Source organism: Leptonychotes weddellii, chromosome 13 (genome assembly GCF_054177405.1).
Source record: "Leptonychotes weddellii isolate Sample4059 chromosome 13, ASM5417740v2, whole genome shotgun sequence".
Lineage (NCBI taxonomy): Eukaryota > Metazoa > Chordata > Mammalia > Carnivora > Phocidae > Leptonychotes > Leptonychotes weddellii.
Window position 1 is genome coordinate 34,300,755 of NC_138381.1, and position 16,908 is coordinate 34,317,662.

Below are 16,908 nucleotides of genomic sequence, written 5' to 3' on the forward strand. Positions count from 1 at the left end.
GGGAATACTCTTTAATACTGCATTAGCATGTCCCTTCATAGAAGGCTAAGAAAATCAGCTTTTCATGCTGAAGGGGTTGGAGAAGTACTGACAGAGGTCTTAGCAGAGCTCCTGCCACCGGGTTTACTGAACTGAAAGAAATACTGGGAAAACAGTGATACCTTGATGCATCCGGGCTTTGGGGGGACCAGACTTGTAAAAACATTATTCTAGAAGATGTTCTTTTTCCTCAAGAGCACAGAAAGGAGGAAATGAGGATATGAAGTCCTCTCGGACACAAGCTTGTTAAAGCCAGCCTGGATTCAACGTGAGGAAAGGGCTACATTCTTGAGATTTAGATTTAAAGGGTGGACCAGGCACCCACGTGCTTAAGTCTGTCTCTAGAGGAGGCATTATGCTGGCTACGGCTTCACTGGCCAGGAATCATTCTGAGACAGCCGAACAGCTCTCTTCCAAGGAGGGTGATGAAATCTCAGAGCCCACCCTGTCTTGCTTGGAGAGAAAGAATTCAGAGCAGGAGAGGGAACAAAAGGCAGAGAGGAAAGGCTCTTTCTCTACGCCATCCTCAGTAAGTAGGGCAGGGAAAAATCATCCTGAGACTGGGAGCAAGCGCCTGTGTGTTTTTCCTAATGTCTCACTTCCTTTGCTAAGAGAGGCCTTGAGACCACTGGGTCACACCCTTGTCATCAAAAGAATGACCAGATACATCTCATGTCTTCAAGCGGCAATGTAAAGGATGAGGATACAGACTTCTAACTCCTCCTCCTCTAACATCCTAGAGATGTTCAATGGGCTCCTGATTAACAGATATGGAAAAAAATCAAACACATACGTTTGCACACAGTGAACTGTCCACCATACCCACAGCTGTCATACATACAGCAACGAGGGCATAAGGTTGGATCCAAGGAGACCCCAGTTCTAGTGTCGGCCGTGAACATTTAGCTTCCCCGAGCTTTTATCCTCTTATATAAAATACAAATTAAAAATTCCTATTCTTCCATGCAGGGCTGTTATAAGAATTAAAGTAAATACACATAAAAGCACGAAAATGGTAAAGAGCAATATATAAAAGCCGAGGTCTTCTGACATCATTTTTATGCCCCTTAAGTATAAAACTATGTATTATGTGCCTGGTTAAAATAATCAGAGCTGTAAGAATGAACAGGATTTTACTGGATTGTTTCAGATATGAAATATGAATTTCCAAAAGGCATGTTTTAGATTCAAAGGGCAAAGAACCAAAGAACAAAAGGAGGTCCTTGGTCTCCCACTAGCAAAGAAAGGCTATGAACACATTCCTGAGATCCTCCAGTTTATCTACTGAAAAACATCCAAGGGCTTTTCCAGGCCTGAAGTCTTTCCCCAGATAAACATATGAGGTGCTTAAGTAATCACAAGTTCATTTACGAAAGGAAATGGCTATTTTCCCCCAATTTTATACTCTTCCTGTTAAAGTCTTTGGATGATTTAAACTGAAAAGGGAAAGAAAAAGCAATATGAATACAAAGTAATGTTTTATATAAAGGAATAAATCCATCATGTAAAGTAAACGACATCTTTAGAAAAATCAAAACAACTCAATATATTGGAATACTCTTTTTTTTTCCCCTTAAGATACTTGTTTTTATAGATCTTGGTGAATAATTTCAAAATAAACATATATGCTTTAAAAGAAGCATCTTATAAAAGGGACAAAATGAGAGGAGAGGGGGCTCTAAAAGTTTCTGAAATTAGAATTATAAATTACAAATGAGTCTTAAAATCCACCATGTCCTTGGGCTCCAGCCTGATGTTTCCCAAACTCTTCACCAAGATTCCTGGGACCATGGAGTCATGCCTCCAGGCAGTAGAGCTGGTGGAGTCAATGTTGGGGCTTCTCAAGTGCTTTCCTGGTCTTGGCCCTATACTTCCAGCCATCTGAGCCTCATCACCTGGACCCACCACAGTGCAAGAGTGCTCATCTCTGGACTCATAACCATGGACCCATTCATGGTTTTTGAGCTGGTAAAACTCAGCAGAGTCTTGCTATCGATTAGAAGAAAAAAGAACCTGAATCCAAAAAATTGTGTGATAATGGGTTTCTGAATTAGCGATATACTTAGAAGCCTGAAGATGGCATTCCTCTAGGACATCTGTGAATTTTCCCAAATAAGGGAAAATAACTAAAGTCTAGAATTTAAAGGATTGCTTTGTACAAATTCATACAATTATTAACAGTTTTTGTGATTTTATTGAGAATTCTCAAAGGTATTAATTTGAGTTTCTAATAAGATGTCATTAATCAGCTTTGTTTCTGTTAAGGTACTGTATTTAGTTCATTGTGATTACATGTTCCTTGATTTTTTGTGAAGTATAAATACTGCCAGTCTTCAAGAAAATACTCACATTCTAGGTGATATATTTTCCTAGCCTATTTCCCCTATTTTATGGTGTTCACGATTACCTATGAGGGACTCCGGTAGAAATGAGTAAGAACAGAAAGGATGCATCTGTAGATTTGTACCTGTGAAAAATATTAATGGAGTCACAGGACACTTACCTAGTTAGAGACCTGAGCAGTTATCACTGAGGACTGGCTCTATGGAATTTAAAATGTTTGTTGTGAGGTGCCTGCCTGGCTCAGTTGGAAGGGCATGCAACTCTTGATCTCGGGGTCATGAGTTCGAGATTACTTAAATATATAAAACTTGAAAAAATATTTGTTGCATTTCTCACAAAGAAATGAGCAATTCTATGGTTTCCTGAGAATATCCCATGCATGCATAGTTGCTTCAAATGGAGTAAAATCAATCTTCACCTACTCATACGATGAGATCATGAGGAAAAACTGTAATTCTCTTATAGAAGACAACATGCTTCATGTATTTCAGGGCTGTACCCAATAAAACACATATTATCTTACATACTGGTCACCCCATCCAACTCAAGAGGGCGATTTCTGAGGTCTTTCCCAAACTATGGTCATTCTAAGTCATCCAGGCAGCACCCACCCAACTCCCAAGGAAACAGAAGGAAGGTCCTTCTTTACAGACTCCCCATGGCCCCACCCCCTCCCTCCTTTGTATATCCAAAGCTCTTCCAAAGCAGCACTTACCTCAGCGTGGTCTCTAGTCTTTTGCAAGGACAGAACCATGCTGTACTGAGCTCCTAGAGGACAATGACCACGTCTTTTTTTTTTATTTAAATTCAATTAACATATAGTATATTATTAGTTTCAGAGGTAGAGTTCAGTGATTCATCAGTTGTATATAACACCCAGTGTTCATTACATCATGTGTCCTCCTTAATGCCCATCACCCAGTTACCTACTCTCCTCCAGCAACCCTCAGTTTGTCTCCTACAGTTAAGAGTCTCTTATGGTTTGTCTCCCTCTCAGATTTCATCTTATTTTTCCCTCCCTTCCCCTATGATTCTGTTTTGTTTCTTAAATTCCACATACGAGTGAAATCATACAATAATTGTTTTTCTCTGATTGACTTATGTTTTATTTATTTGGGTTCCCAGGGCCCAAACCAAGGAAAGGCTCAAAACATGTGTGCCAAATAAAACTAAATTGATTATCAGAACTGAATACAGTAATGAGCTAGAGGAAGATGTGGCTGATTGCTTTCAAAGATGTATTACCCATATACATAAAAAACAAAATTTACAGGGGCAGTTTGATCAATGAAGTGAATACATACACACTTTTTTTCCCACAAGGGTATTTAGCATTACAAAAGGCAGTAAAGAAAAAACCCAACAGAAACAAAAGCACCAACTTATGTTTACTTTCACTATTGCACAACAAAGGAACAGTCAACAAAAACTAAAAGGCAACCTACCCAATGGGAGAAGATATTTGTAAATGTCTTATGAGATAAAGGGCTGGTATCCAAAATCTATAAAGAATTTATCAAACTCAACACCCAAAAACCAAATAATCCAGTCAAGAAATGGACAGAAAACATGAACAGACATTTCTCGAAAGAAGACATACAAATGGCCAACAGATACATGAAAAAATGCTCAAAATCACTTGGCATCAGGGGAATACAAATCTAAACCACAATGAGATTACCACCCCCTCACACCAGTCTGAATGGCTACGATTAACAAATCAGGAATGACAGATGTTGGCGAGGATGTGGAGAAAGGGGAACCCTCCTACCCTGTTGATGGGAATGCAAGCTGGTGCAGCCACTCTGGAAAACAGTATGGAGGTTCCTCAAAAAGTTGAAAATAGAACTACCCTATGACCCAGCAATTGCATTACTAGGTATTTATCCAAAGGATACAAAAACATAGTGATTTAAAGGGGCACCTGCACCTCACTGTTTATAGCAGCAATGTGCACAATAAAACTATGCAAAGAGTCCAGATGTCCATCAACAGATGAATGGATAAAGATGTGGTATATATATATATACACAATGGAATATTACTCAGCCACCAAAAAGAATGAATCTTGCCATTTGCAACGACGTGGATGGAACTAGAGGGTATTATGCTAAGCGAAGTAAGTCAGAGAAAGATAAATACAATTTCACTCATGTGGAATTTAAAAAACAAAACACATGGGAAGGAAACACAGATGAACACGGGAAGGAAAGGAAAAATAAAATAAGATGAAAACAGAGAGCAAGGCAAACCATAAGAGACGTTGAACTCTAGGAAACAAACTGAGGGTTGTTGGAAGGGAGGTGGCTGGGGGGATGGGGTAACTGGGTGATGGGCATTAAGAAGGGCACTTGATGTAATGAGTACTGGGTATTATATGCAACTGATGAATCACTAAATTCTACTCCTGAAACTAATAATACAGTATATGTCAATCACATTGAATTTAAATAAAGAATTAAAAAAAAGATATATGTAAATAAACAAATTTAAAAGGAAAAAAAGACTACTGTATTCTATATTCTGCTCAAAAAAGAAACTCCCTTTCATCCTGTGCATTACTTGGGACACAGGAATATACTGCCCACTGCAGTGACTGAATCTGAGGCTGGACCACTCCTTCCATTACTCAACTTACTTTTTGCCCTCTTCCTCTTCAATTAGTCGGTATACTAAGACCAAGTAAATGGATTTTAAAATAAAACTGGAGGGAAAAAAAATGTCACCAAAGAAAACCCCAAACAAAAAAAACCCTTACCTCTCTACATAATAGGTCGCAAACATGAATAATATTCCATTATAATACAATTGCATCTGTAACCATAGCAACACAATCCAAGAGGACTTAACTCTCTTATAGCAAATAACAGTCTGATTTTATAAAGCTAAGTAAGCTCTTGCGCTGACAGACACAGATGAAACATCCTTACTTGGTTTCAGTTCAAGAGAGCCAACAGGAGAAGGTCTACTAAATTTAGACTCTGAGCTGATTTCATCACTAACCTGTCCTGAAAGAGGTCTCTGCGGAGAGAAGAAAAAAGGCCAGGGGACAACACACTAGGATGGGATTAACCTATTTAAGAGGCACAGACTGCAGTCAGAAATGGTCACAAAGAATATTCTGCTAGGCTCACAGCACCTGTCCAGGCCCCGGGGCATGGCAGATAGCCACACCTTTGTGAACCGAGTGTTTCTGGGAAGCCTCGTCCTTCCAGAGAGCCATCAAGGACCCAGAATTGTATATGTGACTACAGTGACTGCAATATGACCAGCTCAATCTAGAAGCTTTCCCGGAAGAAAAAAAAATACAAGAAACTTGATCCAAGACAGAGCTTGAAACAATCTGGAGAAGCACAAATTGAAACGGAATCAAATACTGATGTTTCTCTCTTTTTAAGCTAGTGAAGAAAACACCTATATTTTTCCATCTGAAAAAATAGTTTAATTCCAGTTAAATTTTACTAAAATACTAAAATGCTCAGGAAGATAACTGAGCTGTTAGCCAGCATGGTGACAGGCAGTGCCCACCCGACATGCGGTTTGTGTCTCTGAAGGTGTACAAAGTCAGCAGTTGGCTTGTCCTCCGCAGTGGGTGGGAAGGAGGAAGGGAAGGTCGCACAGAGAGGACAGGCAGTCTGTGCTAGGCTTTGGAGGAATGGGAGAGCCACTGGTCGCGAGGGGGCTGGCCAAGCCCCAGCAGTGACTAAGCAGCAGACCCAATGGCTTTGCAGCTTAGATCCCCGTAGGCAGGAGAGGATGGGGACACAGAAAAATGGAGGCCAAAAGTTTCAAAGGAGGTTTGGTGTATGAGAACAGGGGAAGCAGGGTGCAGAGGAAAAGGAAAAGGAAAAGGGACATCTCTTCCACCCCCATCAAATTCCTCTTCCCATTTCTTCCCATTCCTCTCCATATAGTCTGCTACCTTTTCTGTCAGCTCCAACATGGTGTCTCAAGTTGTTAAAGCTGTTTTTTGTTTCTTTTTTTTTCTTTCTGGATTTTTAGCACCATGCTGTCCATCCTTCCTCTTGAGTACCTTATAGAATATTCACTGGTTTGAGCTGGTACTGAAGCAAAAACAAAGTATCTCACCCTACAAAAAGCTGTGGGAATTTTATAAAGCAATTGAACTACAGCCTAGTATTTTTTTTTTTTTAAAGATTTTATTTATTTATTTGAGAGAGAGAGAGAGAGAGAAAGAAACAGCATGAGAGGGGAGAGGGCCAGAGGGAGAAGCAGGCTCCCCGCTGAGCCGGGAGCCCGATGTGGGACTCGATCCCAGGACTCTGGGATCATGACCTGAGCTGAAGGCAGTCGCTTAACCAACTGAGCCACCCAGGCGCCCCTACAACCTAGTATTTTGAAGCTGAATCAATCTTGTGTTTCATGGGGTTCAATCCCCTAATTCAACTGTGGGAAATCCACAAATACTGTTCATTTTTACAACAAATTTAGGTGATTACAGGTATATGTGCACATCCACTGTTATACTGCTTTCCATTTACACAGCCTCATCTTTCACCTGAAAGGTAAAGGCTGCTTTTCACAAGAAATGAATGCACACTAAATATGCATATGATTCTGGGGCCCAGATTTACTGTTCAAAGGAAATTTTCATAAGGTTACATCCGTGGAATAAATTAACAGGAGATAAGAGTGAGTCATTTCATTGTTTTGCAACTCACTGCCATCTATCTCCAAGTGTTAGGCCTCCTCACAGCACCTCTCTTTTAAGATGCTTATATACAAATCAATGTCATATAAAGGCAGAGAATTCTGAAGAAAAAGGAACACAAATGTGAAGCAGTAGGTTACTTCTCTATGAGCTATAAAGAAAAGCTGACGTCAGGTTTAGTATTAGCTGGAGGGAGATCTCTTAGCTGGAAATAAAAAAGAAAATGCAAACGGGAAAAAAAAAATGCCAAAGGGGAACTGCCAGAATTAGAACATAAGTCTTTCACAAAAAGAAATAATTTTATTGAATAAGGAAAAAATCAGTTTAAATATGTGAAGTTATTTTGTGTGTTTTCCCACAGCATACTAAAATACAACCACACACAGTAAACTGAAGTCACTAAAATAAAAGTTGAAGAAAAAACTATTAGCCAAGAATTTGACTACTTGTAAGTACGATGAGGAGAAATCACTTAGTGATTTGTTCTTATCCTAACAGCACTATCCTAGCTGCCTTAAAGGTCTTCTAGAACAATGAAGGGTATAAATAAATAAACTCATAAATAAATAATTAGATCACTTCTTCCTGCTAAATGCCACTGAAGAAGAGAAGAGTCACAGACTAAATTATGAATGAGGAAACTGTACCCGATAGGTTTTGGATATTTTAACTTCATTTCTAGTGGTTTGGGGTTTCTCTAACATGCACTGTAAGCTCTAGGCTACAGCACAAAAGTACCTGGGGTGCTTGTTAAAATACAGATTTTAGGCTTCACATCCAGAGGAACTGAGAAGGTCAAGGATCCTAAGAATCTGCATTTTAAGGAGTCCCATAGGAGATTATAAATGCATATGGTCTACAGTTTGAGGAAAGTACTACCTAAAATTGAAGACCTGTCTTTGTACTACACGGATTAACATGATTTAGGCAAAAAACATGTTAACCTCTATCCTACAGTTTTTTGAGCCAAAAACTGTTTCAGAGCAGAAAGGAACCTTTAAATCTACTTTATTCTTCGGAATCATCAACCTTGTAGCCTTAGGGAGCCAGTGAGTTATCTTAATGAAAATTATCTGTTCAGGAGTGACCAAAATGGTTTCTAGCAGGTTTCATCAAGCTGCAAGTGGCTGTCAAATGCATACCAATGCTTTAAGACAACTCTACAAGAATCTTTCACAAAGGCTGCTGAAAATTTTGTGGCACTTGCTTTATTAGAAATGTGAAAGATGAGCAATTAATTACATCTATTACTACTCTAAAAATTCTAATTGCCTTCTCATTGCATTTGCTAGCAAAAACTCTCCATGCTTATTACAGAGAAAATGCTGTTCACGGGCTCATCTACCACTGAACTCCTTCCTTCCCATCTCTTTTCTTGATAACCAACCCCATTCCCCTTATTCACATGTGCATATGCCCACTTTGAGAGTAAGATACACCTTTCTGTCTTTGCCCCTAGCAGTTGCAAACGGATTTTCATGCACCCTGCAACAAGCGCTTCTGAGTGAACAGTATGTGTCAGTCACTGTGGAGAAATGGAACTAGTAACAATGACGATACTGAAGGGGTATGTACTGTTAACAAGGGGATTGCTAACAACAGAAAACTCTGGGGTTCCCCCCCGCCCCCGGCAAATTAAAAGTAAAATGCTGGAGCACTCTAGAATGCATAGCAAGAACAGTACCATAAAATGTGACTGCATAGAGATCTGCAGTTGAGTGAGATGCAACAGGGGCTGTTGCCGACGGTGACTATTGGGAGTCATTTCAACAGGCCAATGATACAGACCTCGCACATCATCATGGTCTATGCCAGCTTTTCTTCAACTTGTACTCAAGGGCAAAGAACTGGTTGGTGAGCATCCATTATTGATCTCACAAATCACAGGACTTAGGTTTGAGGCCTGGGCGCAGGGAGGGTGAGTGAGGTAATGCCTCAGCTCTAGCCAACCTCAATGTGTTCCCTGGGAGACAAACGATCATGGGAGAAGACCTGTCAATACTAGTGAAAGTCTGTCCTCTAGAGTCTGTTCTCAAATCTTGACCTGGACAAAGGAGAATATAGTCACTGGTGGGTGGTGGACTCAGGCTTATCTGCGGGGGACCCCGGGGGCTTTCCAAATTCTGACTACACTTCATGAAATCTCTTTACACAGGCCCCCCTGGGAAAGACAGAAGAGGGTCTTCCCCCTGTGCCAGCTGAACCTGCTAACTGCTCTGTATCTGTTATGTCTTGTGGAATTTCATGAGAACACACTTCAGGAATATTTCCTAATACCATTTTCATGTCAGAGCCAGAGAGGAAATCTCTTACCTCTAAGTTCACAAGAAGAAAATACTTCCTATATCCAAAGGAAGACTTTCTCTGATAAATACTCTAAAAATGAATTACTTTACCAGGGGCACGTTTTTATAACATGCTCCTACTTTATCACTGAAGTCAAATCTTCATTTTTCTTTTTTCTTTTTTTTTAAACTCAACGTGCATTCCCTGCAGACCTACTTTATACCAGGCATGGTGCATGTACCTGATGATATATGCATCTGACGAAGAATAAAACTCAGTCTTGCCCTCAAGGACTTCTGGTGCCTTCAAGGGAGCAGGAGTTGGACCTTCTAACACAGCGTGGTCAAGTCTTACTCTGGAAGAGTGGGCACAGTGTTTTGGTAGATCTGGGGAACTCTTTAGAGGGGTGATAATGGAGTCGGTTTTTAAGTGTGAATGAGATTTTAACACAAATGAAAAGAAGAAAGACCTTTTCAGCAAGAAAAAAAGTTATGGGATGCAAAAGGCAGTCCGAAGGGAACACAAGAGTATTTTGTAGGACTGAGGCACAGGGAGTATGGGGAAAGACACAGAAATTGAGGAGCTAGGATGTAGCAAAAACAGAAAAACCTTTATCAGCCATGAAAAACAATGAATTTTATCCTGTAGGAAGGACAAGGTGGAGCCTGGGAGATTTTTTAAGAAGGGGTTGCAAGACCCAATCTGTATTTTAGGAACAGAAGTGTGGTGGCTGATGCGATGACTGAGAAGAGCCCAGAAGACCAATAAGAAGGCATTATAGAGACCGTAATAGGTGTTGGGACTGTTCTATGCTCTTAGATGCCCACGATCATTTCCCTCTGCACATTCTTTGGTTATATCTGAGTTTTCCCCCTTTAATTATATATCAATACTGGTATTTTTTCCCTACCCAAGATGCATCATCTGTGGTTCATAAAATAACATTTCACATGTGTAAACACTTAGGTAAATACATTCTTAAAAAAGAATCCCTTACCTGAACAAAGCTGTTCCACTTTTGTGTAGTTTAAAGATACTATGTCATTAACCCATGCGATGATATCATGTCTGCTCATAGTCTCTTGGGTTATCGAGGTAGAATACACATTGACCGCCATTCCCCAACTAGAAAAAGACAAATAAGGAAAAAATTAACTCCGAAACATAAAAGGTCAGGATCCCTGGCAGAACTCTAAGGGATGGGAAAGGCCTGTTTCAGCTGAGCCTTTTCTCTTCGCTCTCTCTTCCACATATTTGCTGAGATACAGTTAAAGTTCACATACTGTTCATGCAGTACCAATCCACATTCCCCACCGCCGCTGGACTCCAAGGTTTTTTAGGTTCTGAGATATCTATTTTCTCATGTAACTTGGTCTCACCGTCACCCTTAAATCTATGTGTGGTATTAAAAAGTTATCAGGTCTGTAACAGCGTGCACTGGAGTCACCTTTCATCTTTCTACGTAACTTCATCATACTTTCATTACTTGCCAACAGTGCCCCCTCGCACACTCCTTGGAGATGTAAATGGGAGCTCCGTTGTATTCAGTTGCTCAGGCTAAAAACACCATGCCCATTCTTGCCTCCTCTGTTTCCCTCACCACCACATCCAATCCATCAGCAAATTCTACTGGCTCCACCTTCAAAGTAGAACCAGTCTTTCCCACTTTGGTCAATGCTCACCTGATGCTTTGCAGTATTCTTTCCTGGGTCTCCCACCATGCACTCTTGCCCCCCCTCCCCCCACCACCACATATTCTCAACACAGCAGCCAGAGTGATCCTAGTTGCAAAATCAGATGCTCTCTCTCCTTAGTTTAAAACCCTCCAATGGTTGCTCATCCCACAGTACAATTCAAATTCTTACCAAGCTTTAGCCAGCCTGATATATTCTGACACCTTTCCTTACTACCCTCTCCCCCTCACTCCACTCCATCAACACAACCTGCTGGTTTTCTTCAACTCCTCAAGCTCACTTCCTCTTCAAGCCTTTGTACTGCTGTGGCTTCAGCTAGGTCCATTCCCCAGTTTTGAGGTGCATGCCCTCATTTCCATCTCCTATTCTTTTTCTCTTCATAGACCTAGGAGAAAAGCTCCACTGGGGCAGGGATTTTGTCCATTTTATTCTTTGTGTATCCCTGGTGTCTAGTTCAGTTCCAGACACAGAGTAGGCTTTCAATACAAATGCTGAAAGCAGGAATGTGCTCCCCCACCCCCGTCCCATGTAAAGTAAGCAGGGCAGTAGATAAGCTAGGTAAGCTATGTACTTTTTCTTTAATCAGCTTTGGAGAAATTCACTTTAGAAATGGGCTTCATATAAGTTTCATTCGAAAAAAAGAAATCCTCAACCTGGTATTCTCTATTTCTAAAAGCTTTGGACAAAGCTTTTATAAAAATATATAAAAACATGTGAATAATTTGAAAGACATGTACTGTCTAATTACATGAGTCTTCCCTTTAATTTACTCCTTCTGTTTCATGACACCTATTTCCCCAACTTTTCATCAGAGTGAAATATATAGAAGGTTTGCTTAAAATATTTTATCTATAGTTTTGTGTAATTGGTTTCCTTTTTTTAAATTAATAAACTTTGTTTTAGAGTTCTTCACAGCAAAATTGAACGGAAGTAGAGTGTTACCATATACCCCATTGTCCCCACATACACACAACCTCCGTCACTATCCACATCCCATACCAGCTGCTACATTTGTTACAATCAATGAACCTACTACACTCATGCACTATCATCACCCAAAGTCTGTGGTTTACAGTAGGGTTCACTCTTGGTGTCGTACATTCTACGAGTTGTCACAAATACACAATGGCATGTATCCACTATTTTAGTGTCATACGGAGTAGTTTCATTGCTCTAAAAATCCTCTCTGCTCCGCTGATTTATACCTTTCCCCCAGCAATCCCTGGCAACCACGGATCTTTTTACTGTTCCATAGTTCTGCCTTTCCCAGAATACCATGCAGCTGGAATCATACAGCATGTAGCCTTTTCAGATTGGCTTCTTTCAGAGTAATGTGCGGTGAAGGTTCCTCCATGTTGTTTCATGGCTTGATACCTCATTTCTTTTTAGCACTGAGTATTCCACTGTCTGAATGCACCACTCAGCTGATGAAGGACATCTTGGTTGCTTCCAAGCTTTGGCAATTCTGAATAAAGCTGCTAAAAACATCCATGTGCAGGTTTTTGTGTGGACATAAGTTTTCGATTCATTTGGGTAAATACCAAAGAGCACTACTGATGGACTGTGTAAGAGTATGTTTAATTTTATAAGAAGTTACTAAACTGTCTTAAGTGTCTATCCAAAGTGGCTGTATCCATTATGATTTCCTTCCAGCAATGAATGAGAGTTTCTGTTGCTCCACATCCTCACCAGCATTTGCTATTGTCAGTGTTTTGGATTTTGGCCATTCTAATAGGTGTACACTAGTAAAAAAAATTTTTTTTTAACATTTAAACCTGGTTGAAACTTTGCAATTTTAATAATTCTGTGCAACATATAATACTTAAATCTTTAAAAAATTATGTATTTATAAATACATAAGAAAGAGAGAGTGTGCATCAGGGAGGGGGCAGAAGGAGAGAGAGAGTTCAAGCAGATTCCCCACTGAGCACAGAGCCAGACGTGGGGCTCAATCTCATGAAGCTGAGATTATGACATGAGCCAAAATCAAGACTCAGACGCTCAACCAACTGAGCCACTCACAGGCCCCTACTTACATAATTTTATGTAAAATGTGTGTATCTTTTAATTTGAAAAATTTTACTTTAAATATTTATTTGACACAGAGCGAGCACAAGCAGGGGGAGCGGCAGGCAGAGGGAGAGGGAGAAACAGGCTCCCCGCTGAGCAGGGAGCCTGATGCAGGGCTCGATCCCAGGACCCTGGGATCATGACCTGAGCCAAAGGCAGACGCCTAACCGACTGAGCTACCCAGGCATCCCCCCAAATTTTATATATATAGAACTTATTTTGAAAGGTTTTTTTTTTTTTTTTTTAAAGATTTTATTTATTTATTTGAGAGAGAGAATGAGATAGACAGAGCATGAGAGGGGGGAGGGTCAGAGGGAGAAGCAGGCTCCCCGCCGAGCAGGGAGCCCGATGCAGGACTCGGTCCCGGGACTCCAGGATCATGACCTGAGCCGAAGGCAGTCGCTTAACCAACTGAGCCACCCAGGCGCCCTTTGAAAGGTTTTTGATACATCAAAAAACCAGCTGTGTTTACTTCTTGGCTTCAAAAGTTATCAGTATTGGTCAATCCTGTTCCATTTATACTAGTCAGTACTTTGTCCCAAATCCTACCCTCCGTGCCCCAAGCCAGTTTGTTTTGAAGTGCCAAGCATCTTAGTGTTTTGCTTCAAGTATTTCAATGTTTCTCTGAAAGATAAGGACATTAAAAAAAAACTCAAATAGCATGATCACATCTGAAAATAAAAATAATTTCTTAATATCAAATATGCATTATAATGTCATAATTTTTTTCAGTTTGTTTGAATCTGGACAAATAAGTTTTAGACATGATGATTCATTGATATGTACTTTAAATTTCTTTTATCTGTAGATTTCCCCTCCATTTCTAATATTTTCTTTTTTTTTTTAATTGTTGAAGGAACTGGGTTGTTTCTTGTACAGTTTCTACAATCTGGATTTTGCTCACTCATCCCATTGGTGTAGTTTGACATATTCCTCTATCCCTTGGGTTCCTATAGATGGGTCATTTGATCTACAGGCCAGAGAGGATTCAAGTTCTAATTGGGGGTTTGGAGGCAGGACTACCTTGCAGTGTTTGAACTCCCATCAGGAGACACATAATGACTGACTCCCTTTAGGACATCGTTAGCTATTAATATTTGTTTAGATCCACCAATTCTTTAGAGACTTCAGAGTCATATTCTATTATTCATTTTTGATTTATTACCTAGAATAGTTCTATAAAGAGAAATTTCCCGAGTACTGGTCACATAACAAAGACAGGACAGATGCCTGATTTGTTTTATTTACCATTTTTCAAAATAATGAGGTAGTTCTCTACTATTCTCCAAACATGACTAACGAGGTTTTTATTTTTGAAGTGGAATTATGAACTCAACAAATATGTTTCAATCCACGTCTCAACCGACCACAGTTTAAATCTTTACTAGTGTGAGCTTGCAAGAACTTATTCAAGCTGGTTTTTGAGTTCTTCTAACAAGGTCCCAGTAGTCTTTGATCATTTCCTTGCTTTCTGGTATGACAAAATGTTCCAGGCCCAACTTGGACCTTTCCTGCCTTAGACGTAAAACCAGTTATTTCTCTTATGGGCTCCTTATTTCTATAATCACAAATGGTATTGAGAAATAAATATTTTTAAGCATGGCTAAATAAGAGAAAAATCTTGTTTTACACAAAAATCTGTGTATCTGTAAAAGAGTTGTGTTTGGAGTGCTTATTATGTCTATTGCAATAAAAATCTGCTTTCTACCTACCGTGCTAAATGAAGACTTTTTTAAAAGATTTTATTTATCTGAGAGAGAGACAGAGAGAGTACGAGGAGGGGAGGGGCAGAGGCAGAAGCAGACTCCCCGCTCAGCAGGGAGCCCAGTGTGGGCTCGATCCCAGGACCCTGAGATCATGACCTGAGCTGAAATCATATGCTTGACTGAGCTACCAGGTACCCCAAAGATTTTTTTTAATAAATATAAAATATCCATCTATCCCCAAAAGCACCCTCATCTCTAAATTCTCTTCCCCTGAAGACCTAAAAAAAAAAAAAACAAAAAAAAAACCTTCTAGTATTGGCATTTTAGATAATGGGACCATAGTCACTGCTTTTCTACAACACTATTAAAGGTTTTTGAGTAGTATCTGGTTAATAACATGCAGTGTTTTCTTTAGTCTATCATTATTAAACAAAGCTGTTTGTTTTTAATACCTAATTAAAGAGTTGTCTGCATGACTATGTAAATGATATAAAACCTTAGTAAACATAATTCAAAATTTAGAACATTTTGAACTGGTTGGAGTAATTTTCGTTTGCTGGCCTAACTTTTGGCAGGTGATGTACTCTTCTGATGGTTTCTTCCTCAGGCAATACTGGAAAGCTTTGCTCTACCATGTAATATATCATTGCAGGATGAGGCCGCAAGGCCCAGAGTTGTGCTACACGAAGTCCAGCCAAATTGGAATGAAATTTTTTGTCCAGATGATTTAAAAACTAACCACAAAGCAGGAGAGATCCAATCAGGTCTGTGATTTAGAAAGATAATCCCTATACAAGTGAGTAGAGATGTTCTGTGGTTTCCTAATCGAAAAAGCGTGCAACCAAGGAACAGGTGGGAGAGTTACAACTGCTTTTAAGAAATCCATGAGAACAGGGAAGCAAGTCATTCCTTTGCTGGTGGTTCTGCCAATGAATCACACTCTCCTCCAGGTCTTTATTGATAACATTCACCTTTGTGAATGGTCAACCATCTTTCCATGTCCCAATAGTCATTCAGCTCACAAAGGCAGATAAAGCACTATGTGCCTTTAAGGAGCTCATTAGGAAGACCAGGGGAACAATGAAATAGCATCTGATTTTTGCTTTAGAAAAACTCCAGTTAGTTACTAGACTCACCACTCTTACCTCTACCACATCCCCTCTCTAACCAACACAGCTGCAGTCCCCAGAAACCCCAGCAATAAGAGCAACCTGCTTTAGGGGACCTGTGGGAAAACCAGAATGGAGGGCAGACCAAGATGAGGGTGAGTGAATGAAGGTTAGGAATATTTTAAATTTTCTTTTCTTTTCTTTTTTTAAAGTAAGCTCTACACCCAACGTGGGGTTTGCACTCATGACCCCAAATCATATTCTACTGACTGAGCCAGCCGGGTGCCCCTATTTTCTTATGTTTTCTAAAATAAAACAACAACAACAACAACACAACAACACATTAAATAGATTTCCATACCTACTTCACACTAATAGCAATGGAACCAGTATAGTTAATTTCTAATTATAATTCATGCTGATTAGAATATTCTTTTCAACCTTCCTCTAAATTTCACCAAGATACTCGCAAGTCATTTCACATTGTGGTTGTCTTTTGCTTCCTTTATTAGTTTCCCATCCAAATGCACAATGCCTTTTTTTTTTATTATTATGTTATGTTAATCACCATACATTACATCATTAGTTTTTGATGTAATGTTCCATGATTCATGGTTTGCGTATAACACCCAGTGCTCCATGCAGAACGTGCCCTCTTTAATACCCATCACCAGGCTAACCCATCCCCCCACCCACCTCCCCTCTAGAACCCTCAGTTTGTTTCTCAGAGTCCATAGTCTCTCATGGTTCATCTCCCCCTCCAATTCCCCCCCCTTCATTCTTCCCTTCCTGTTATTTTTTTTTTTAACATACAATGTATTATTTGTTTCAGAGGTACAGGTCTATGATTCAACAGTCTTACACAATTCACAGCACTCACCATAGCACATACCCTCTCCGATGTCTATCACCCAGCCACCCCATCCCTCCCATCCCCCACCACTCCAGCAACCCTCAGTTTCTTTCCTGAGATTAAGAATTCCTCATAT

At 39.9% G+C, this 16,908-nt stretch overlaps 1 protein-coding gene across 3 annotated transcripts in view; it reads right to left on the reverse strand.

Annotated features, from left to right (window-relative positions):
* Nucleotides 1-16,908, reverse strand: part of MAPRE2 (microtubule associated protein RP/EB family member 2) — a 141,558-nt gene that overhangs the window by 43,374 nt on the left and 81,276 nt on the right. For all 3 annotated transcript variants that reach the window (XM_081801397.1, XM_081801396.1, XM_081801395.1), the window contains one exon: nucleotides 10,338-10,465. In XM_081801397.1, the coding sequence (XP_081657523.1) occupies nucleotides 10,338-10,458 (121 nt within the window). In that variant the 5' untranslated portion in view covers nucleotides 10,459-10,465. The remainder of the gene's footprint in view (nucleotides 1-10,337; nucleotides 10,466-16,908) is intronic.